Source organism: Arachis hypogaea, chromosome 13 (genome assembly GCF_003086295.3).
Source record: "Arachis hypogaea cultivar Tifrunner chromosome 13, arahy.Tifrunner.gnm2.J5K5, whole genome shotgun sequence".
Lineage (NCBI taxonomy): Eukaryota > Viridiplantae > Streptophyta > Magnoliopsida > Fabales > Fabaceae > Arachis > Arachis hypogaea.
The window spans coordinates 133,699,799-133,724,538 of NC_092048.1; the positions used below are offsets into that span (position 1 = coordinate 133,699,799).

Below are 24,740 nucleotides of genomic sequence, written 5' to 3' on the forward strand. Positions count from 1 at the left end.
GATAAAAGTTGAAATTATGGGATATGTGCCACGCTCTAGCAATAATAGCGATTAATTTCTTTTGACAATAAACCACAATGTCCCGTCTTTATAGCGATTATAATGGCATTTTTCCGATTGTGCTTGTCAATTTAAATTTTATAATATAAATTAATGTTGTTCTTGGGCCTGTGAGCGACCACGTTACCTAATTATTTGGCTGATCTAAAGTCTAAAAAGCAAAATATAATGTAGCCAATAATAGTATAGTGTATAGTTTCCTATTCTAACTTGTACAATGTTTCCCTTAGACCAATTCAAGAGTCATTGGCAGAGGCAGAGCAGCATTATTATTCTTATCATATCAATATAACAACTCACCATTCAAAATTTCAAATTTAACCTTATAATGCAACACAATACGTACACCTCTGCCAAACAACATTTTATTATGAAGGTATATCATAATAAGTGTAAGTAATATACAAAATCCTAATTGGAATTTTCAACCCTTGGTTCTGATAATGGTAATGGAGCCTCTACCCTGGGTGTGAATCCTAGTAAGTGCTGTAACAACTTTTCCTGAAATGCCATAACCACTACGAGCTGAAATGCATGCATATGGATGAGTGCTTGATAAGTTAGCAACAGGATGTGGAATTGGCTTTGATGGACTCATTAGCATTTGGTTGTTTATGTCTTTCAGTGTTGTTTCCCCTTCTACTCCTCCTGCCTTTACTAGCTCAAATGGGTATGCTATTTTCTTCCAATGACCCTCTTTGATGGATACATATCACATGAAACAAAAAATAATAAGGCCATAAAGACCTAACTAATAGGTTGAAAAGCAAAGCAAGAAAGAAAGTTTGCACAAGTGTGAAAGGTTTGGTACTTGAATTTGAAGCTGAAGCATTATTTGCATCTGATTCTCTAGGTGAAAGGCTCCTCTGAGCAGGTTCATTTTGTAAAGATGCTGGTGATGATGATGGCAGGTTCCTATTGCTGAATTCTTTACTCTCTTTGTGGAAATTACCTGCAGTGTTTCATGGATAAGTATATGTTTCAGTTACAATTACAATGACTAATACCAAAGTTCATACCATGAAGGATTTGTGGTGTTGTGGATGAACAAAATGTTGGAAATAGATCTTCCTCATCAACCAAATAATGGTCCATCATCTGTCATAATTGAATGACTTAGAGAATGGAGAAAACAACAAAGGCATGCATATATCACTAAATAAGTTATAACCTTTTGATTTTGGGAGTAGGATGGTAAATTGTTGTGGTTGCACCAAATTCCCCAGCCTGCAATAGCATCTTCAAGGTACCCACTTGATGTATCTGATGAAAACCATGAATCAGCTTCAGCTGCACCAAACAACAACATAATAAGCAAAATTAACATCACAAATTAGAAAAGGAACATGTATCATCATGTATGTAATTATGTCATACCAAGAGAGAGATCTGAGTGAGTTACTCCAATGTCCAATTCCATGGAATTGAGGGCAATGCAGTGACAAGTCACAAGTGACAAGTGAGAACAGAGCACAGGAAATTAATATGTGGTATATAATATATAAGTACTAATAAGTAGTGAATGCAGGTTAGTGTAAAACATTCATATATGTGAACAAAAAGACTACTGTGTTACACTTTAAGCTTTAAGAAAATTAAATTATTGTAATGGGTCCACTTTTATAGCTCTGAAAATACCCACCTACCTAACCTTAACATTAGTCAATGCAAATCAACATAATAAATGGACCACACTAAATAAAGTTTAATTTTTTCGATCACGCAATGTGCTACAATTTTAATTAATTGATTAATTAGTTTTTGGTCTGGATTACATGATACGGATGAAGCTAGGCCTTTTAATTATTAATTCACAAAAAAATGAAGACAAGCTTTTTGGTCTCCTCTAAATTATTCAGCTTTATGTATGGTGGATGCTAGAACAAGAGAAACAGTGAAACATGATGATAAGACTAAAAAAAGGTACTATCTTAACTTGATCTCAAGGCAACTTTGATGGCAGCATCTTCCTTCTTTAATTCTTTGTCTACTTCATTCCATGTGTTGACTAAACAAACACATGAAGAAGCACCCTATGGATGTATATGTGCCTTCTTTCTTTTCCCTTTTTTCTTTTTCTAAATTTAACTTATCTTCTTTTTTTTTTTTTGGAAATAAAAGGAAAAAAAAAAAGAGATGTTTTATCCAAATTGAAAACAAGTTAAGCCCCACCCATAAAGCTTGAATTAACAATATTACTAAAGTTATAAATTGTTATTGAGAATAATACATATTTACTGAATGCCAGCCAACAAAAAAAATATATATTAAAAAGAAAGTATTAAATCATACAAGAAGTTCTTTATTTTGATATAACACCTTTTTTTTGTGAAGAATAAGATTCAATACTATACCTGCTATGTACAGATCTTTTTCTCTTTGTTATAAAGATCCAAAGCATGCATTGATTGCAGTTTTCTTTTAATTCCTGTTTTTGAAAGACAAGAAGGGTGCAGTAAAAAATAAAATAAAGACAAGTCAAGGAAAGAAATGCATGTTACATTAGTCACCAAATTCTTTGTTTTTTGTGTAGCTCTCATCATTTTAGCCTTATTGTTTTCTTTGATATTTTTGCTTTATTTATTAGTTTAATTTTATAATTTAAGTGGGTAAGGTAGGTGGTTATACTGTTTAGTATTTACTAGTGTAAGAGTAGATCAGAATTGGTGGTTGATTTGCAGTAATATAAATGTATGGGAAATGTGAAAAGAGGAAAAAGTAAAAGAAAAAGAAAAAGAAAAGTAGAGAAAATTAAATGAAACCTGGACTCATTAGACACCGCAAAAAGGAACAAAAGAAATTTGCAATAGGAAATATATACTTGATTTCCCTTTTTCTCATCATTCTTTAAATTATCACAAATCTGTATGAACAGGAAAATATGCAACTCAAGGGAAAGATTACATAACCCTTATGTTTACAATATATAGTCAAAATTAAAGTTAATTTTGTAATTGCATCATTGTTTATGCTGGTGCACCAAGCCGTACATCCTTAAAATTTATACTACTACTACCCCCAAAACTAATAAGTAGAAAGTTTTTTCTTTCTTGTGGTTTTGTGTAATAGGCTTTTTTTCAAGGCTTTTTGGTCATGGAAGTTTATATGTTTAGAAAAATATAGGGACCAAAATAAATTTTTTTTTTTTCGTAGAAGGAACCAAAATATTTAAGTCCGAGCAAAAGAACAACTAATCTGGGCCCTTACACCAATTTCATGGGCTTATTTTGATGGTACTGAGCATATAATTAGTAATACTATTCAAGCCCATCTCCAAATAAACCCCCTCCAGATGTATCTGCAAAAAAATAAGGCCCAACAACAAGTTCTTTGAGACTCTGATACTAAAATTTAGAGATATTCATGAATGAATTTTGCTACATTCCAAAGAAAGTATCAACTATCAGGTCTTAGATCTTTTCTTAAGAGGAGTATAGAGAACTGACTCGTCTCTCACGATGGAGAGAACTCTCTCTTACTAGGAGAGCTCCTCAGAACACCAGGTTCTGCTTCCTGAAACCTTGACTCCTTCAATATTTTCTTATCCGAACCATCTTTTTTTCAAACTTTTGTACCTTAACCAAATTCAAACACCTTACCCCAACATCTACTTCCTACATCATTTCATCTCCAACCATTACACTGCCATTATCTTTAACCCCTTTCTAGCCATAGCTTCACATCTGTTTATGCTACAAGCTTGTATGGGCAGTAAACATTCATATCGGCTAATCTTTCTTCTTTCAACTTAATCCTCTCCCTCATCCAGCATTTAGAGTGCCGATCATCCTTGGTATCTTATATATATTATATATATTATCGCGCTAGCCAATATAGATATAAGTAACTATACGGTCCAGATACACATTACCTAGCCTTAAATCCCATATATCCCTGTACTCTCAGCTAAACTCTACCTTTTCCTAAACTACCTCTTATTATGGCCAGACCAAATATGGAAATCGAACCCATAGAAGGCACCACCATCACCCTGAACCTGCAACCCAGTCCTGACTTCAAGCCAAAATTGCTTCAATCTGATTGGCCGAATCATTACAGACAAAGAACTCAAGTTTAGAGCCATCAAAAACTCTATACTTGGCATGTGGGGCAATCCCAAAGATGTCTCAATATCCGAAGTGGAGAAAAACAAAATGCTTATAAGCTTTAAGCACAGCAAATTAGGGATGAGATTCCATAGAAATGGCCCATGGAATGTAAGAGGGAATATGTTGAACCTTCAAAGATGGTTGTACGATGAATCTGTTCTTGATGTAAGACGTGACCACGTGGAGTTCTGGATCCAAGTTCATGGCATACCAGTTGAGCTTTTTAATAAAGGAACGGTAAAGACAATTGGAGAACTCATCCGAATAGTAGAAGAAGTAGAGGATTTGTGTGGTTCAATGATTAAATTTTATTAGCAGGAATATTGTTCTTAGGAATATAATACCTAGGAAAAGATTACTTAAAATATAAGATATTTATGTTTGTTTATAAAATTTAATGTTTTGGAATGTTATGTAATAATCCTAGGAATGAATAAATTTTTGTTTGGTTGAGTTTAAATTTTTTAGTCATATTATGTTAAAATTATCCTTACTCATTCAAATTAAAATATTAATGATTAAAAATTAAATATAAAGCTAATTAAATATTATTATTTTTGTACATTAATTTTTTCTAATTTACAAAATATCTCTAATAATAAATTTACTAAAACACCCCTAATAATAAATATGTTTAGCTAAAATTATTATTGATTCTAATTTTTTAGAATTTACTAAAATACTCCTAATATCAAATATCTTTAGTTAAATTATTTATTGATTCTAATTTTTTTAAATTTACTAAAATACCCTTAATATTAAATATGTTCAAATAAAATTATTATTGATTCTATTTTTTTAAATTTACTTAAATACCCCAATATCAAATATATTTAACTAAAATTATTATTGATTTAAAATTTTTTAAATTACTAAAATATTCCTAATATCAAATATGTTCAACTAAAATTATTATTGATTCTAATTTTTTTAAAATTTACTTGAATATCCCAATATCAAATATGTTTAACTAAAATTATTATTGATTCTAATTTTTTTAAATTTACTAAAATACTCCATTATTGATTCTATTTTTTTAAAATTTACTAAAATACTCCCAATATTAAATATCTTCAATTAAATTATTATTGATTCTAAATTTTACTTAATAACAATATGTTTAATTAAAATTATTATTTTTTTACATTTTAAATTTACAAAAATACTTCTAATAAAAAATTTACAAAAATACCCTTAATAAAAATATGTTTAATTAAAATTATTATCAATTCTAATCTTTTCAAATTTACTAAAATACCCCTAATATCAAATATATTCAATTAAAATTAACATTATCACAATTAAATTTACTAAAAAAGCATTACTATTATCCAAATGAAAGTTACAAAGAAGTCTCAAAAGTAACAAATTACTAGCACTAATAAGCATACATGCACAACTCTTATACAAGAACACAAATACATCAACAAAATAAAATCAATATTACGACAGACAGCCTCACACATAGAAAAATTATTATAATTATCGAGCGTGATGTCTTCTCCTCCATTAGTTCCACAAGTTGATCTCTCCATCTACCCTAAGCATCACTCGTCTCAATATGGTGGATCGTCTTACCATCTACTCCAAGTATATTTTGATCTTCTATCTCATCAATAGGATCCACAACCATCACTCTTCTAATATGATTATGCAAAAGGCAACAAGCAGTTATAATTCTTCCTTGAGTCTTAATAGGATAAAATGATCTTCCCCTTAAAATTCTCCATCTTGCTTTCAATACTCCAAATGCCCTTTCAATAACATTCCTAGCTTGTGAGTGTTTCATATTAAAAAACTCTTGAGCTGTGCTGGGTTGATTATGTGGATTAAACTCACTCAAATGATATTTTTGTCCTCTATAAGGTGCCAAAAATCCTTCACAATTCATATATCCAGCATCACATAAGTAGTAATGACCTACTGTGACATATAAAATTGAACAAAATTAATGAAACATCAAATAGTTACTTTGATAACATACTAAAGTCTCAATAAAAATACCTTGGGGAACACTAAACCCATTGCGAAATAATGTATCTCGCAATATCCTAGAATTCGCAGCTGAACCCTCCCAACCCGCCAGTACATAGATAAATTGCATATCGGGAGCAACCACTCCAAGCACATTGGTTGTTATGTTACCTTTTCTGTTTCGATATCTAGGCTTGTCAGCCTCAAGGACATTGATTTTGATATGAGTACCATCTAAGGCTCCTAGGCAATTCTAAAATCCAAAAAAAGAGATCAATTAACTCAATCCTAAAGCACACCAAGCATATTAAGTTTAATAACATTAGCAAGATAAATTACCTTGAACCATTTTCATTGTTCATCCATTCTATCCTAGCTAAATGGTTGAGGTTTAATCAGTAAGAGATTATGACATCTCAAAATAGCAAGCAATACATCATTAAATCGCCTACTAATTGTTTCTTTATATCTCACAAATTATCTCTTTATTACTCTAATTTTGACGTCATGTGCTATAATATATTAAAACATGGCAACCATTTCTTCCACACTCATATTCCTACTTGGTTCTAACTTTCCAACCACTTTAAGCATGTTACACAATGCATGAAAGGCACGCCTATCCATTCTTATATTTTTTATACATGCTAGATCGCTAAAATAAATAATCCTATTGACACTAACATCCCTTATTACTTGCCTACTGTAACTGTTATTCCATTTTCCTTTTTTTTCTCAATTCCAATATAATCAAAACATAACAAATCATCAACAACTTAACCATAAGGTCATTCATTAATTCAAAATGTAAAATTAAGTAGGAAATAACTCTCATTTTCTGTTTGGGATCCATTCTGTAAAAAAAAAATATTAAAATATTTAGCCAAAAGACTTTACTATTTATTCTATATAATGATTACTATAGCAGGCTAAAATGTAGAAAGAATAAAGGTAAGAATTACCACTTTATATTTTCCAAAATCCAAATACAATAGAATTTAAGAAAAATATATTAAGCTAACAAAATGAAATAAGAAAATCTTCACACAACTCATGAACTGCATTATTGTGAATTTGTGATACCTACTAAACCCAATGCTATGAGTAGATCATATGTAATTCAGATTCCACCATTCTAGCAAGAGTGCTTTAAAAAAAAAAAAGAAGAATTGGAGAAGGAGAATTTTAATTTTGTCAATTCATAAACAACAATTACCACTGATAGATAGCAACAGAGTCAACTTATACGAAATATTAACTTTACAGAAACATTTTGATACTGAATACACAAGGTAAAGAAATAAAGTATCTACTGTTGTTCCAAAAAATCAGAGAAAAAAGTCTTTCAACTCTGTTATTATAAGCAAAATTTACCAACCAAATTTAGAAGCAAGGAACTTAGGGAGAAGAATAAGATAAAAAAAAGTATATTAGGAATAATGTATTGTGGTTCAGATCTGAACACTTACGAATTTGTGAAGCTGATACATTGGTGTAGATTCACTGTATTTGCCTCAAACCAACCCAATCTCATTTCTCTGAACAAATGACAGAGTTCAAAAAATGACCAACGAATCAAATTTAGAAGCACTTTTAACAGTGACAATCAAGAACTAAAACCAAAGCAAATCAATTACCAAAAGCAAAGTAAGAAAAACAAACATTACTTGAAAATGCACACACACAAACACAGAGAGACAGAAACACATTATTACCAAATGGAGACATTTCAATGACACAAAAGTATTGACCAATGAAGTGAGAAATCATGGGAGACACCCATTTCAGAAAAAACAGAAACTTTAAACAAAAAAAGGGGGGATCAATGAACTTATCAGTTAATCTATTTACTCTTGTACCCTTTCAAGACGTCACTCAATGAAAAGTATAACTATAAGAGAATCACCTTACATTTTTTTTTATCCAAAGTCAATCAACTAAAAGATTAATGCATTGAAATTGATTGTAGTACCAAAATTTACATTTTTCCTTTTTGAATTTGTAGGATTACCATGTGTTCATAACACGCAGCGGAAGAAAAGAAAGTAATCCTTAAAGATCTATTTTGTGCTTAAATTTTATTCCAATAATATACAATATATAGATCAGATCTAAATACCTGAGTACGCTAGTAAAAATCTTTTTCTCCTTCGATGGTACGAAGGCGCTATGCGTATCCACACCGAGACCAACCTTTGCTGTCAACTCCTTGACCAATGGATATCTGATCTAAATTGAGAAATCTCTTGCAACTCTTTGCACACCATAAATTTCTTCTCCAAGAATTAGGCTCACATACATTTATGTGTGTAGAGGTAAAGGAATAACAACCCTTGTTATTCTCTCTGTCATTCTCATGTTTTCCTCTACTCTTGGCATACATATATATAGTATGAGATTTGTTTCTGATTTTAAATTTGAATCTCAATTCAAATTTAAATCATATCTTGAAATTTTAAATCTGAATCCTTTAAATTTTATGAATCATATCATAACAATTTAAAACATAATCGATTTGGATCTCATCCAAATTTATAATTCAAATTCAGAAATAGAATAACTAATTATTCTCAAATCTCATTTAATATTCTCAATTATCATATTATTATTATATTCTTGGTGCTAGCAAAAAATATAATAATATTCCATTTGAATTAATATAATTATTTATTTGATCAAATCAAATTAATAATTAAATAATTCTACAGCAAAGATTAGAATACTCGTTAGTGTGTGACCCCATAGGTTCAATACTAAGCGGATAGTAAATTAGTCATGCTAAATTTACTAATCAAGGTTGGCGTCTAGCAACACTCCTCAACGACCCGATAGTATGAAGTAATATATTTTTACTAAGAACCTCAGAAGAACAAAGTATAATTCCTTCCATCTTTCCAGCTCTTGGTTAACCCTTAGAGTATGGTTTAATTGTCAAACTCTAACTTATTACCATTATTATAATGAACTGTGAATGACCTAAGAAACTCATTTCTTCATTCATTCAATCTCCTTGGCCAAGGTTTTATTCATCTCAGTCATTATAATCATAGAGTTCAAACTCTTTACCGAGAGTTGACGGATTCCTTATTGACTAATCATTAATTCTACAAGTATTTAAATCATACCCAATATCCATTCAACTAGCACACTAGGGTATTAGGTGTCCGGAATCAAAGTATAATAAATACATTGTTAATTACTATGACAGTCGCAGGTCAAAGGAAACTCTATTACTATGTTCATCTTGAGAATATCCTATTGACAAATATACGGTAATTATAACCATTAGGAATTCTCAAAGTGAGTCAGTTCAATGGTCATATCTCTATATGCACCATATATATATATATAATTTAATAAATGAGATCTATTAATCTTCATCAAATGAAGACCATTATATATATATTGATCTTTCCGGATTATTAATGTCCTTTTTTAATAATCTTATGACCAAGAACAATTTAGATTAAATTATAAAAGATTTATCTCTCAATATTGTGATCACTATCACAATGATAAATCTCTAAATTTAATCAAGGACGTTATTATATTAACATTTTAATATAATAACAATAACAAATTATTTGACACGTGATTGATTGGATTGTGGTCATACTACTTATTCCTAACAGAATTCATTTTTTTATATATAAACTAACATTCAGATTTATCAAATCAAGAAAAAATAAATCAAAGCTCATTGTAGCTTAGAGAATTTTACATGCACATTAATGGTAATGCACTAATGCTCGTTCACCTAGTCATCCTTCAATCTAATTCAAGACTTTATTCAAATCACCTGAATCAAAACATTAATTGCACATAGGAATCATACAAGAGTCATTCCACTCCCGAGTTGCTGTTAATAAGAAAGAAAAGAACCAGTGATCACATATCAAATTTAGTAATAGCAGTATGAAAATATCAGTTCTCAACAAATACAATTACAACAGATCTTTGTTCCACTAAAAAAGTTGGCTAATTCAATTTTCAAACAGTCTAAAATATATCAACAAACAAGTAAAACAGAAGAAATAAATTGAAGAAGCATCGGAGGAAAACTTAAAGGACTTCTTGTTATATGCCAAAATCTGTAAACATGCAGATCGAATAATTGAACAAACTTGCACTATCATACGAAACTGTAACAAATATCACCAGAACATACAAGTATACCAGAACATGCACACCAAAATACAATTTAAAACTGGAAAACTAGATTCCACAGATCCAGTAGCTGAAAATTAGATTGCCACCAAAACAACTTTACATTGTTACTAGTATGTAAAATTCATCAAGACAACAGGATAAAGAAGCAGAGCAATAGTAATGCAAGCTTAGTAGTGAATTGTAGCATGGCTTATGAAGTACACAGCACAAAAAGCCAAATTAAAACAAGATTAAGCATGTAAAAATATGTTTTTGTCAGATTCAAGCCAAATTAAGCATGTAAAAATATGTCAAAAGCTTAAACTCTTTATTGAGGCAAATCATCAAACATGTTGTTTGCATGCAACATAATCACAAAGAGCGTATAAGAAATCAAGCAAAATAAAAAATAACTAATCAAATTAGCAGTCTATTGCAGAAAATTAGTGTAATATGATGTAGAAAGCATAAAAAGAACCCAAACCTTAATGAAAGATTCAAAGAGCAGAGATAAGCAATGCGAACATGAACTTGAAGAAGAGAAGGAAACCAGTCTTCCGTTTAGGGTAACGGTGGCGCCGGCGTAGCTCCGATGGCGATGGCGTTGGTGAAGCCTCCACTGATTTGGGAAAAAACTCAAACCTTAATATGAGATTCGAAGAAAATTCACAGAGAAAAGCAGTGCGAACATGAATCGGAGAAGAGAAGGAGACGAATCTTCTGTTTAGAGTAACGGCGGTGTCGGTGCTGGTGCCGGCTCCGGTGGTGGTGGCGTTGGTGAAGCTCTCTGATTTGGGAAAAAAACTGCTCTGCTAGGGTTTAGTTCTTCAGAGAAAAATGAAGAAGAATGTGAAATATAGTATTAAATAATAGGGGTAATTTAGTCTTTTTGTTTCATTATTTACATTCCATTCCCATTGGAATGAAAGATAACCAGGGGGGAGATGGAAATTGAATTAGTGGTAATTCAATTCCAAAGAATAAAAGTTACCTTGGAATGTTTTTTTTTTAACTTTGAACCACACATAGGAATTTCATATTCCCATCTTAAAATTTTTGGAAATGTTCTATAATTTCCCCAACCACACACACCCTAAAAGAAATTATCTACACTGCAGAGCTGCCATCAACGTTACTCAACCACTCCAAACAGGATTTTGTCTCAACAGGGACAATAAATCTAAGACCTGGATCAATTTCAAGTATGAGAGGCTTCAAAACTACTTTTGCCTCAAATGCAGTATCATAGGATATGAAAAGAAGTACTGCAACAAACCAACAGCCATGACATGTTGGGATCCATCAAAACCTAGATACACCAAAGAGCTTGCGGCAGAAAGAGCGAGATCGTTGAACATAGAAGAATAGGAAGAAAATTGGGAGCAACATCTCAAGGAGCAAGAAGAAGCGCGTGAACACCACATAAGAGAAGCGGAAGGTGAGAATAGTCAAAGCATAGAGGACAGAGCAAACGACCAGGGGTCACTAGATATTCCAGGGATAAAGGTGTCATCCAAAAAGGTTAGAATGGGAGAAAAGGAGAAAGTTGGCGGCGAAGAGATGAAGAAATTAGAGAAGTAAGTCTGCTGCCACAAGGAAGAGGCTCAGAAGATCAAGAAATGTGCATCTCTTAACCTTCTAGAAGCAACCTTATAAAGCATAAAAGAAACAAAAAGAAAGAGAGGTGATAAGACAAAAAAAGTCATGATAAAGGAAAAAGAAAGAGGAGTTGAAAAGGAAATAATAAAAGGAGTCTCTTTCATTGCTGGGCCTTCTAGCTGGAATAGGCCCAATGACACTATCACTAATGAAGCAAACAAAACAAAAGAGCAAGCCCATCAGGAACTCGTCAATCTTCAAGAAGCAAACAAAAAGGGCTCAACCAAAACACACCCATATGGACCACAAGCAATTCCAGCCACTATCTTAGGAGACCACAAGTCACCATTGACTCCCTAAGAAAGAAATAATCAAGTTGAATGTCTGGAAAGCAACAGCCAAGGCCCGTGGAGATAGGGCTTAGAAGATGAAGGAAAAAGGATAGGCATGGACATGAAATGGACTATGAGAGATGAACCAAAGAAGCGGATCAGCGTTGACAACCACAAGCAGAAACATTCCTACAAGAACGAAAAAATGGCATATTTATTATGTTGAGCTGGCATCAGAGGATGAAGAGGAGTCAAATTCAAGCAATCAAGTCAATAATAATTTGAAGATTTGGGAAGAAGTCTTGAGCATAAGGTTGCAGTACAACCTAAAAATCAAAAGGAAGCGAGAAGAGAGAGAAGGCAGGAATACGGAAGAAGCCAATTGGGGTGAGGATCAAATTTCAAAGAACAACAAAAGAATCAAGAACCTGTTAATTCAAGAAAAAGACAGCAGAGAAGTGGCAGAACAAGGAACAACAATCACGGCTGAGGAGGCGGGCCTAATCATGCCCCACCCTCAGCCATGATTATCCTAAGTTGGAACTATTGCAGTGTGGTGGTGACTGCGACAGCTTCCGAGTTAAACAATCTGTGCGTTAAGCACAAGCTGGCCATAGTATACTTTATGAAAACTAGAGCTAAGGAGGAGAAAATTAGAAAAATAGCTAGGAAGCTGCAGTTTAAAAATATATTTTGTTGTGTAGAATCTCAGATATATCCGGTAGTCTATGTTTGTTATGAAATGAAAAAGTTGCTATTTCAGTTTATTCTTGGTGTCAAAACTTTATCTTCGCCAATATTAGAAGTAATAAGGGCCCTGATTGGAAATGTTGCTTTGTTTATGGAAATTCAATTTTCAAGAATAGAAGAAGAACTTGGCAAGCTTTAGATGATTCAACAGATATGGTAGGCGAGCCAAGTTATTTTATTGGTGACTTTAATCACGTCCTAAGTCAAGAAGAAAAAGTTGGCAAGCACTCGAAACCACCAATTCAAATAGACAAGTTCAAGGAGTTGGTGAACAAAAATAACCTCATGGACATGGAGTTGAAAGGGAGCAAGTTCACTTGGTTCAGCTACCCAAGAGACGGTGTGGTAACGAGAGAAAGGATTGACTGAGCATTGGTTAACTGGGAATAGAGACAATTGTTTAGCCATGCTAATCTCACAGCTCTCCCAACCATATCCTCGGATCATTGCCCTCTTCCCCTCAACACTAGGCCAACCCAAAAAATTCTATGACTCTTCAGATATGAAGCCTACTGGGATGACAAAGTGGAATGCAAAGAAGTGTCAAGAAAGGATGGATCAGAGGCAATGGCAATACAGATGACTGGAATAGCTTAATCAACAAAACAAGAAATTGCATCAAGACCCACTACAAGAAAAAGCAATATTTGTAACAAAAAAATGGTCGTTTCAGTATGTCCCGTTACAAAAAGTTTTTGTAACAAAAAATGAAACTGTTACAATTCAAAGTAATATTTTGTAACAAATTTTTTTAATGCAAAAACCAAAATTTGTTACGAAAGTAACAACACTTTTTTACCTTTAAAATATTTTTCGTAACAATTTATATTTTTGTGTCATAATATTTTGTTACAAAATACTACTTACTTTTGTAACATTTTTTATTCTTTTATTTACAAAAATAGAAAGTTGATTTTAAAACATTTAATTAAATAATTGATATATCAAATTATTAATTAATTTTCTAAACATGCTAACTCAACATTTATATAATATATAATCATATAGATAATTAAAATATCTTACATGTCAATTAGATTCTTTTACAATAAAATAAGTTCTACAAATTCAACTAAACACAACTTTTTCCTAACATAAAATTGTATCATATTGAATTTATAATTCTTGACTCTTCTAGCATATTTTGGTCAATATAAAGTCTACATATTGGCATCAATTTTGTATCCCTGCAAATATGAATAATGAAAATCAAAATTAAAAAATAACACATAACACTATCTTCATCAGAGTAAAAATTAAGTTAAAACTTACAAGTTAAAATTAACTAATTCTTTAAGAATCTGTTCTCAAAGTTCAAAACTAACCAATCAAGGATGCAAATTATCAAGAATTGACAATTCAAGTGCATGTTCTACACATTTCAATAAACAATTAAGAAATTGCGAATATTAGTGTTCCTTAAACTATGACAAAAGGGCTCCATCATAGCCACAAAAGCTACCAATATTCCTAGTGGTGCTTCCTTTAAAATAAACCATCGAGACCTATTTTTCATCACAGAAGAACCTTGTCATACAATGAGAAACCTCAAAAGGCCAAAGCAACAAACTAGAAAATAGGAGCATCATTGAATTACTAGCAGGGTTCCTGGTAATATAAAATAGTGACAACACAGCAAAAAATTAATAGCATACAAGCCAAAAAATATTCATACAAGGTTCATGACAAAAGTTTGTGTAACCAAATGAGATATATATCTACAAAGACACATATACATAAAGCAATGAACGATACACTTCTCTTGCACATATTTAGGTGTACCTAAGAAATTTTGGCCAGGTTAAAAAGGAATGAATGAGTCATTTCTCATACATTCATTTAGGTTATAAAAATAATAACTAAATAATTTCAGTTCAATGCTGACTAATATATAGCAATGAGAAAATCTACCTGCTCATTTGCAGGAACAGATATCCACTCCGACTAACTATCACCACAAAGTTTTTCACAATGATTCCATACCTTTAATGAAACCAATGATCCCTCATTATGCGTTTCCATGCTGCCATCAATGCTAGTTCAAAACAGCAAAACTTTTCTAGACCTAATTCCTCTACAAACTATGTTCAGCCTACCTAACAACCTAGAATCCACTACAAAATGCATATCTAACTAAGTCTAACAAAGAAAAATTAACATAATTAAATGAAATTAATAGAATTGAAAGAAAAATGTAGTAAATGACCTGGGAATGTAGAAGCAGAACCGGGGAAAGGGGATAGGAAGAAATGGTGGTGAGGCAGCAGCGTCGGCTGCGGATGACTCCCTTCCTTTCTGTGGACGACGGCAACAGAAGCTTCACTGGAGGTTAGTATGGCTCGACGGTGGTGACGTGAATGACTCCCTTCCTTTCCCGTCGTTCTTCCTCTTCTCCTCTGCTCAGATCGGCGTCGACTGCGGTGAGGGGAACTTCGGTGGCGACGCGTGTGACGGCGGCAGCAGCGGCTTCAACGGCGACAGCGGCAAGCTCCATGAACAGTGACGGTTTGAGCTTGATGGAAGGCAGAACGGTGATGGCAAGGCACGAACGGCGGCGACTCTGGACAGCAACCCCTCCTTCGCGAGTTCTCCCTCTCTGCGCGAGCTCTCTCTTCTCGACAGCACAGCGACGACTCTCTCCTCTGGGCTCGACAGTTCAGCGGCGGCAGAACGGGCTGGGCACGGCGGCAACAAGCCAGCGACGCTCTTCTCTTCTCTTCCCTCATTGATCTCTGCGTAGGTGTGTTTGTTGTGAAGTGTGTGTGTTACGTCGAATGGGGAGGGTTTGTGTGGCTGATGGGGCTGGGTTAGGGGTAGGGGAAATTAGGGTTTTTTTTTTGTTTAATTTGGGAATTTTGGGATTTAGGGTTAGAAATTAAAGATTTTCTAAAAGAATAAGGATAAATATGAATAGATATTTTGATAAAATTGGAAGGTAGAGTAATTTTAAAACTAAAAATACTTTATTAAAAATATTTAAGAACATTATTTATCAACATATTACTAAGTTTAATTAATTATTTTTAATTTAAATTATAAAATAAAAAATAAAATAACTAATTATAATAAAATTTACAAAAATATTAATTAATTTAACTCTAAATATTCATAAAACTAATTTAATTACTTTAGATTAATTTATAAAAATAAAGAATTTAAATTAATAAAATAAACCATAATTTATTCATAATAAAAATTACTTAAATTAAAGGGATAAGTACTTTTTTTGTCCCCAAGGTCTGGGGTCAAAATCAAAATCGTCCCCGACCTTTTTTCGTTATTAAAATCATCCTCAACGTTCAAAAATGCTTTAAAGTCATCCTTTCCCGAATTCTTGGACCAAAATACCCTCATCATCATAAAAAAAAAGAAAAGGGCTAGGGGGCAGGGGAGAAGGGAAAATGGATAGGAGAAGGGGGCAGGGGAGAAGGGGGAAGGGGAAGGGGGCAGGGGGGACGGCGCCGGCGAAGGGGGAAAGGAAAAAGGACGCGTGGTGGGGGTGGGGGAAGGGGTGTGGGGGAGGAGGAGGGGGAAGGGGAAAGGGGGGAGGGGAGGGGGACGGCGGTGGGGAAGGGGGAAAGGGAAAAGGACGCGTATGGGGGCGGGGGGAAGGGGAAAGGACGCGGGGGTGGGGGAAGGGGTGTGGGGGAGGAGGAGGGGAAAGGGGAGGGGGAGGGGAGCCACTACCGCCGCCTCCGCCTCGCTGCGTCGCTGCCTCCGCCTCGCTGCGTCGCTGCCTCCGCCTCGCTGTGTCGCTGCCTCCGCCTCGCCGCGTCGCCGCCTCCGCCTTGCCGCCTCACCGGCTCGCTTTCTGCTTCTGCTTTCTTGCTTTTTTGCTTTTTTGTTTCTGCTTTCTAACTTTCTGTTTCTGCTTCTTGGTTTGGTGTTGTTGCTGTTGTTTGGTGTTCTTGGTGTTGGTGTTGGTTGGTGTTGGTGTTGGTGTTGGTTGGTGTTGGTGTTGGTGTTGGTGTTGGTGGTAGTGTTGGTGCTGGTGGTGGTTGTGGTGGTAATGTTGGTGGCAGTGGAGGTGGTGGGGTGAGGAAGGTGAAGAGGAGAATGATGATGATGAGGGTATTTTGGTCCAAGAATTCGGGAAAGGATGATTTTAAAGCATTTTTGAACGTTGAGGATGATTTTAATAACGAAAAAAGGTCGGGGATGATTTTGATTTTGATTTTGACCCCATACCTTGGGGACAAAAAAAGTACTTATCCCTAAATTAAACTATATAATTCTTCCATTACTGAATTTTAATCTCTATCATGCAAAATATTAAATTATAATAAAATTACATAAGAATCTTGATTAATATAAAAATCAGCCAAACAGTTGCTTTGCGACAAAAATTCTTGTATTTTGTGACAAACTGATTTTTTGTTACAAAATAATTAGAGTTTTTGAAACAAATGGATATTTTGTTACAAAATATTTTAAACTTTTACAAAAACTTCATCTTTTGTTACAAAATATTATAAAATTTTGCAACAAAATACCGATTCATTACAAAAGCTAATATAATTTATAACAAAAAAAATTAAGTCGTTACAAAATAACAAAATATTTTGTAACAAATTATATTGTTGTTACAAAATATTATTATTATGTAACAATTACTAATTTTTGTTACAAAAAAATAATTTTTTGTAACAATTTTAAATTTGTTACAAAGTTTTTGTTACAAATATTTCATTTTATTGTAGTGACCCTTAAAGAGTGGAATAGAACAAGCTTTAGAAGGATAGACAAGGAAATCGCAAAGTGGCAAGTCAAGATTCAGCAGCTACAAAACTTTTCTCACTCTCATAACCAGCAAGAACAATTAAAGGAAGCAAAATAAAAAATCAAGGAGCTATGGAGGCAAGAAGAAAAATATTGGGCGTAAAGGGTTAGAGTTAAATGGCTCAAGTAAGGTCATCGCAATACGGATTCTTTTTCATGCTTCTACTATACAAAGAAGGGATAGGAACCGTATTGACAAGCTGCGGAACAATGAAGGAAATTGGGTGCACAAAAAAGAAGATATTTTGAGGCTTATAGAACAACACTATTCGAGGTTATTCACATCTAAAGGAAGCACCAGTCGGCCTGATTGTTTTAAAAGTATTCCCAAAAGATTGACCGAGACGATGATCAATGATTTGTTGAAGGAAGTAACGGAAGAAGAGATAAAGCAAACAGCCTTCAGTATGGATGGATCCAGAGCTCTCGGGTTAGATGGTCTAAGCAGCAAATTTTACGAGAAGCACTGGAACACTATCCAAAATGATGTAGGTGCAGTGGTGAAAACTTTTTTCAAAGAGGGTCATATCCCAAAGGAGATAAATGAAACTCAAATAATGCGTATTCCTAAAGTTAAACAAGTGAAAACACTGAATCATCTGAGGCCTATAAGCTGCTGCAACTATGTGTACAAAATCATCTCAAAGGTTATGGTGGCTAGGCCCCAAGTCATCATGGACAAGATTGTTCCTCCAATTCAGAGTGTCTTTGCTAGCGGAAGAATGATTCAGGACAAAATTATCATTGTACAAGAAGCTCTTCATAGGATCACCAGTACAGGAAAAGAAGTATCTTAGGATTTAACCATAAAGATGGATATGAATAAAGCGTATGAAAGAATGGAATGAAACTTTATTGAAGATGTGCTCAAGGCCTTCGGTTTCCACCATGATTGGGTCAAGCTCACCATGGAGTGTATCAAAAGTGTGACATATAAGTTCAAAGTTAATGAAATTTTATCCAATGAAATAACCCCACAGAGAGAACTTAGACAGGGAGATCATCCTTCATCTTACCTCTTTATCATTGCTGCTGAAGTGTTTACTATTCTTATGGATAAAGAGAAAAGTAGTAATCTAATATCCGGGGGAAAGTTAGCCCCGGGTGCTCCTGTCATCACCCACTTATTATTTGCTGATGATTGCATCATATTTTCAGGACCGAATGAGGAGGAAGTGTACCAGCTAGTCCAAGTCCTCAACGAATATACCTCATCATCCAGGCAAATGATCAACTTGGAGAAATCAGGGATCATCTTTGGATCAAATCCCGATTCAAATCAGAGTCAACATAGAGGACATTCTTAATATTCCAGCTTGGGACAAACCGAAAAAGCACTTGGGACTACCAGCACCATGGAAAAGATAAAAAAATAAGGTGTTGGACTAGATAATGAAAAAAGTGGATGAAAAAATTGCAGGGTGGAAGGAGAGGCCGTTGAATCAGGCAAGAAAAGAGGTGCTCATAAAGGCAGTCATTCAAGCAATCCCATCGTATGCCATGAGTATATTAAAGTTCCCTAACGACTTCTGTAACAAGTTAAATGCGAAAGTGGCTAAATTTTGGTGGAGGAGTCAAGGAAAAGAAAGAAGAGTTCATTGGAAGGCTTGGACAAAGCTATGCATGAGCAAAATATAGGGAGGCTTAAGTTTCAAGAATTTTCAACACCAAAACATAGCTCAGCTGGCCAAGCAAGTTTGGAGAATTTTTAAAAATCCGGATGCCATTTGGGTGAGAATTCGCAAAGCCTTGTACTATCCTAACTATGAATTTTGGGAAGCCCAACTCCATCAGAGAGGATCATGGATATGGAATGGCATTTTTCATGGGAGGGAATTGCTAAAGAGCAAAGCCAAATGGAGCATAGGACAAGGAAGAAGAATAAAGGCATAGAGGGATAACTAGATACATGACACAAATAAAGCACTTGACAAGGACAACGATGAAGATCTAAGAGTAAGGGATTTGATCTTAAATACAAGAGAATGGGACGTACCAAAGATTCATAATACCTTTTCCCCAGTTATTGCGAAAAAAAATCATCAGAACTCCTATCAGCAAAATAGAAAAACAGGACAACCTAGTTTGATCGTATAGATAAGATGGAGACTACACTGTTAAAACAGGATATCACATAGCAAAAAAAAAGGAAGTAGAAAAATCCCCAAAAGATAGGCCTTCAACAAGCACAATTATAGAAGATCTTTGGCAAGAAATTTGGAACATGAGAGTTCCCCAAAAAATAAAAATGTTCCTTTGGCAGACAATCCACAATATCCTCTCAGTTAAAGCCAAATTGTTAATTAAAAAGGTAACTAACTGTAACCTATATCCTGTTTGTTTTCAGGAAGAATAGACAATGGAACATGCTTTACTTCTTTGAAATTGGACGAGGACGGTATGGTTTGACTCGCAAGTGCAATGTACACCATCAAAGGAAAGTGTCAGCTTGGTCAGGGTGTGGTTACAAAAGATGTTCAGAAAATGCAATCAAGGAAACAAAACAGAAGTAAGTCAGACTTAGAGCCGGATTGGCATCACTATGTGGGCCATTTGAAAAGCAAGAAATCGAAAAAATTTTCAGAGTACAGATCCTAATCCGGATACCACTATCAATTATACAAAAATGCTCGAACTAGATTATTTCCATGCAATAGAAAAGAAAGATAAAAGCACTATTGAACCAAACTGGAGGAAGACAGTAGCTGTAATTTAGAGAGCTCCCCACTAAATCGGCTCAAGCTGAATACAGATGCAGCATTCTCCAAAGAAACTAGAATAGGAACAGTGACAGTAGTGATAAGAGATAACAATGGAAATCTTAGGGGAGGGACAACAACAAATATCAAAACTAGCTTTAACATTATAGCAGAAGCAACAACCATCAGAGAAGCAATCATCCTAATAGAAAATCTCAACATCGAAAATGTAACTATTGAATATGATTGCCTCTAATTAATTCAAGCACTCAAAAAATGGAGATACCTTGTGGGAAGCAGAATCAATAATCCGGGACATAAAAGCTATCCAGAAAAGACTCCCAAACTGTGGATTTTTCTGGATTCCTCGATAGGAAAATGTGGTAGCAAATACCTTGGCATCTCTGAAATCACAAGATCAACTAGCCAACCACTGGTCATCTTGTCCACCCAAGCAAATTGTAGAATTAATCAGAAAGAAGAAGTTGGGCTTACCTTTTCTTCCTCAAAGCCGTCGCATATGACTCACCTAGCAAGGGAATAACATCGTCACTTCACTGAACCAGGTTGCTGGAGCGACCCATTGCTGAAGAATCGTTAGAAGCCATTGAAGCTGCTCAAATTTAGCCAATTCTTCTTTAGGAATTCAACGTCGTGTTTTTCTAAGCATGTTAGTTTTTTTGCCACTGGCTCAGGCTCAAACCGTCTATTCTGTCTTGCCGTGCTTCCCCGCTTTGACCGCTGCTGTGCTCCTCCAACATCAAAGTTGTCTTCCGTGTTGGCGTCTTTTGTTGGGCATGATATTCACGAATCAAGAACAAGGAATTTCAATTGCTTTGCTAGCTACAGTGGAGGAAAGAGAGATTTTTTTGGTCAGAAAAGAGGTTGAAAATGATTCGGTTAGGACCCGAAAAGGGTGACAAAGTCCAATTTTAAGGAGAAATGCTGTCCAATTTTTGTAAAAATATATGAAAAGTGATTTCATTTTAAAAATCTGATTTATAAGCTTAATTTTGAGAAATTATTGATTTGATTTGTTAATAATTATTGGTCTGACTTAATAACACAAGATTTGAAAGGTCTAAATTTTATTAAAATAAAAAGTGGCTGAGCTTCAAAGAAAACATTTTAATTACTGAAAACTATTTGATTTTGATTTATTACAGAAAGTCTTATTTTTAGCTTGATTTATTAAGAAAGTATAAGGTTTTACATTCAGTTTCTGAGAATAGATTTTGTTTCAAGTTATGTCTTGAATTCGGTTTATTAAGTAAAGGGACCAAGGTTGTCAAACTCGCGAGTCTAGGTAAACTTGTGGAGCTGACCTAGACTCGACTCGTAGACTCGTACAAGTTTACCTGTTATAATTTATATATATATATATATATATATATCATGTATAATATATATATTTACTCAAATATAGGGATTCAAACTTAACAATTTTAACATCAAAATACATAATAAATTGACATAATACTACAATTATAACAAATACTCTAGACCACACATTCAAATCCTTCACAAATATGCATCTAGTTCAACATAAAACATACAATCACACAATCAAAGCTTCATATAACACAACCGAAAAACAAAAGAAAATAACAAAGCAACAATTAAATGTTCTAATAAAGTAAAAGTCTAAAACTGAAATCATCCAATATCTTCATCTTCCATGGCATCAACATCATCATCTTTACCATCTTCATCAGAAACATCATTTGTTTCAGACATTTTGTATTTTTATCCCTAAATCAACAAATCAACAAACCAAATAATTAATTTAGCAAAGTTATCCAGAGTTTCAGATTTCAATAAACTAAACTAAACTGACATTTCAGATTTTCTAAATTCAGATTTCAGATTTCAATAAACTAAACTAACATTTCAGATTTCCTAAATTCATATTTCAGCAATCAATAAACTAAACTAAACTAACATTTCAGATTTCCTAAATTCAGATTTCAGATTTCAATAAACTAAACTAAACTAAACTAACATTTCAGATTTCCTAAATTCAAATTTTAGTTTTCAATAAAGTAAACTAAACTAAACTAACATTTCAGATTTCCTAAATTCAGATTTCAGATTTCAGATTTCAGATTTCAGATTTCAATAAACTAAACTAAACTAAACTAACATTTCAGATTTTCTAAATTTAGATTTCAGTTTTCAATAAACTAAACTAACATTTCAGAGTTTCAGTATTTCAGATATTCAGATTCATTAACAAAAAGACATCTAAGTAACTAACAGTCTAATTGTCTAAGTATCTAACACCAGAGCTTATTTAGTAATCCATATTTAATCATTCATTAATAAATATGTAACTATCAAATATTCAGACTCATTAATCCATATTTCGTCATTCATCACACCAGAATTCAAACTTAAACAAATTTAAAAAGTTAATTTCAGAATCAAAATGGCAGAAATCATACCATTATATCAAAATTATTTAATTTTGTTCAACTACCAAAATTACAAATTAAACTCACATTAACAAGTAACAACTACCAAATGCATCAATTGATTCAATTCAGTAACTAATTTATTTTTAAACATACCTGAAGGCTGAGATGGCAGAATGAAGTAGGCTCAGCTGAGTAGCTGACACTAGCGTTGGTGCGTTGCTATGCTGTGCTCCATGACGACCGACGGAATTGTGCTCCACGACGACCGACGAAAGCGTGGCTGACACTGGCATTGCTGTGTTGTGCTGACTGTTGTACTCCATGAATCTGCGTTCTTCGATGCAGAACAGGGAGCGAGAGAGTGAGAGTGTGTCGAGCTGAATGAGAGAGCAAGAGTGAGAGAATGGTGGTTTAGGGAACGACGAACGGCAGCGAGGGATCGGGGACGGACGGCGGCGAGGGATGGACCGTTGACGACGAAACGCGAAGAAGAGAGCTTGGAGAAGAGAAGAGAGTGCCTGCGAGCAAAGGGGATTTAGGGTTAGCTGGGTTAGTGGGTTGCTCCGTTGCTGCCTTTTTTTTTTTGGCCCATAATGGCACTGTTTTGGCAAAAGCCCAACCAAATCAAACTCGCTGACTCGTGAATAAACTCACGAGTTTGACCGAGTTTATCCGAGTCTACCCAAAAACGAGTTTGTGTCCGAGTTAACTCGATTCCACTACTTAAACTCGTAAACTCGTACGAGTTTACGAGTTAACTCGCGAGTTTGACAACAATGAAAGGGACCTCTGCCACAGAAGAGCAGAGAGCAGAAACTGAAAAGATATAGAGTGTTGTTGGGCCTTAGTGCCAAGTGTTTAGTGAGGACGTCGATACGTAACACTCACTTGACACAATAGAGACGGCTCAGTGAGGACGGCGATACGTAACGCTCACTAAAGGCCGTGGGCCTTATGTGTGAATGACTGTGCGGGGATACCCATGTGTATGGAATGACTTCCAGGAGAAAGGAGCACATGCTTTAGCTGGAGAATCAGCGCCTGTAAGTACTTGCAGAGGTCATGTTCGGCATACTTCAGCTGGAGAATCAGTGCCTGCAAGAAGTAGAAACTTGTAGAGGTTATGCCGCTGGAATGCCTTATGACTTTTCCAACAAGAACAAACAACACATATTCACATACTTAATATTAATAATACATTGTAGTATTACATACAAAAGCAGTTACAGAACCTACCCCTCTGAATAACGAGGGAAAAAAATAAATTCTAACAACTCAACTCGTAAACATATTCCTTTGTGCTCCCGCAACTTCGCAATAAGCCTTCGCACCTGTACCTGAAAGGGGATGGAGATAGGGGGTAAGAACTGAGGAGTTTTTAGTAGGGTCGGGATTAGAAGTTAAGTTCGTTTTATATATACTTGGTCAGTAATAACAGTCAACAAGGGACAATTCAATTCAACAATTATAAAACACATAATTCAAATAGCCATTTAGTACATCCACAATCACAGGAAACACACTTACAAACAAATATGCGCAAACAAGTATGATGCTGTCTATTCCTATCGCAGATAATGAGCTCATTTGTCGGTTTCGACCCGCACCCGACGCAATCCGACTCATAAGTCAGATAAGGCATTCCAGCGGTATAACCTCTACAAGTTTCTACTTCTTTTCAACCTCTTTATTTTTTTGCTACAGTAGAGGAAAGAGAGATTTAATTGGAGTTAGAATAGGTTGTGGGTTGCGGGCTCATTGTTTCTGGACTTGGGTTTGGTTTGGATCGGTTTTTTCGAGCCGGACACGTCAAAAAAAACTATCATGTCAGTATTTAGGAAAGAGGAGTGTTAGGGGGTAGCAATTTTTATG

General features: G+C 34.4%; 2 protein-coding genes across 5 annotated transcripts; both read right to left on the reverse strand.

Moving 5' to 3' along the window:
* Positions 1-362: 362 nt before the first annotated feature.
* On the reverse strand, positions 363-2,975 carry LOC112733758 (uncharacterized). The gene is made up of 6 exons (XM_025782837.3): positions 2,823-2,975; positions 1,438-2,488; positions 1,232-1,350; positions 1,080-1,158; positions 872-1,012; positions 363-756 (listed from the first exon to the last, which is right to left on the reverse strand). Exons 2-6 carry the CDS (start codon positions 1,478-1,480, stop codon positions 485-487), a joined length of 654 nt encoding a protein of 217 aa, XP_025638622.1. The 5' UTR covers positions 1,481-2,488; positions 2,823-2,975; the 3' UTR covers positions 363-484.
* A 2,500-nt stretch (positions 2,976-5,475) lies between these two features.
* Positions 5,476-12,463, reverse strand: LOC112733759 (protein ALP1-like). 4 transcript variants are annotated; one of them, XM_025782841.3, is made up of 5 exons: positions 10,777-12,463; positions 9,943-10,002; positions 7,613-7,681; positions 6,174-6,396; positions 5,476-6,089 (listed from the first exon to the last, which is right to left on the reverse strand). In XM_025782841.3, the coding sequence occupies exons 3-5, from the start codon at positions 7,631-7,633 to the stop codon at positions 5,710-5,712; spliced, it is 624 nt and encodes a 207-aa protein (XP_025638626.1). In that variant the 5' UTR covers positions 7,634-7,681; positions 9,943-10,002; positions 10,777-12,463; the 3' UTR covers positions 5,476-5,709. The 4 variants fall into 4 exon arrangements, with proteins under 4 accessions (XP_025638626.1, XP_025638623.1, XP_025638624.1 ...); XM_025782838.3 differs by having other exon boundaries at positions 5,476-6,092; XM_025782839.3 differs by lacking the exon at positions 9,943-10,002 and having other exon boundaries at positions 5,476-6,092.
* Positions 12,464-24,740: the final 12,277 nt, after the last annotated feature.

What these genes read in the sequence shown, in the direction of transcription:
- LOC112733758 (XM_025782837.3), bottom strand. Translation starts at nt 1,480, where the DNA reads ATGGAATTGGACATTGGAGTAACTCACTCAGATCTCTCTCTTG. An exon ending in CCTACTCCCAAAATCAAAAG is followed by an intron (nt 1,159 to 1,231) that starts GTTATAACTTAT and finishes CAATTATGACAG; the next exon opens with ATGATGGACCATTATTTGGT. An exon ending in TGCTTCAGCTTCAAATTCAA is followed by an intron (nt 757 to 871) that starts GTACCAAACCTT and finishes TATCCATCAAAG; the next exon opens with AGGGTCATTGGAAGAAAATA.
- LOC112733759 (XM_025782839.3), bottom strand. Translation starts at nt 7,633, where the DNA reads ATGTATCAGCTTCACAAATTC. An exon ending in TGTATCAGCTTCACAAATTC is followed by an intron (nt 6,397 to 7,612) that starts GTAAGTGTTCAG and finishes TTTGGATTTTAG; the next exon opens with AATTGCCTAGGAGCCTTAGA. An exon ending in TGGGTTTAGTGTTCCCCAAG is followed by an intron (nt 6,093 to 6,173) that starts GTATTTTTATTG and finishes TATATGTCACAG; the next exon opens with TAGGTCATTACTACTTATGT.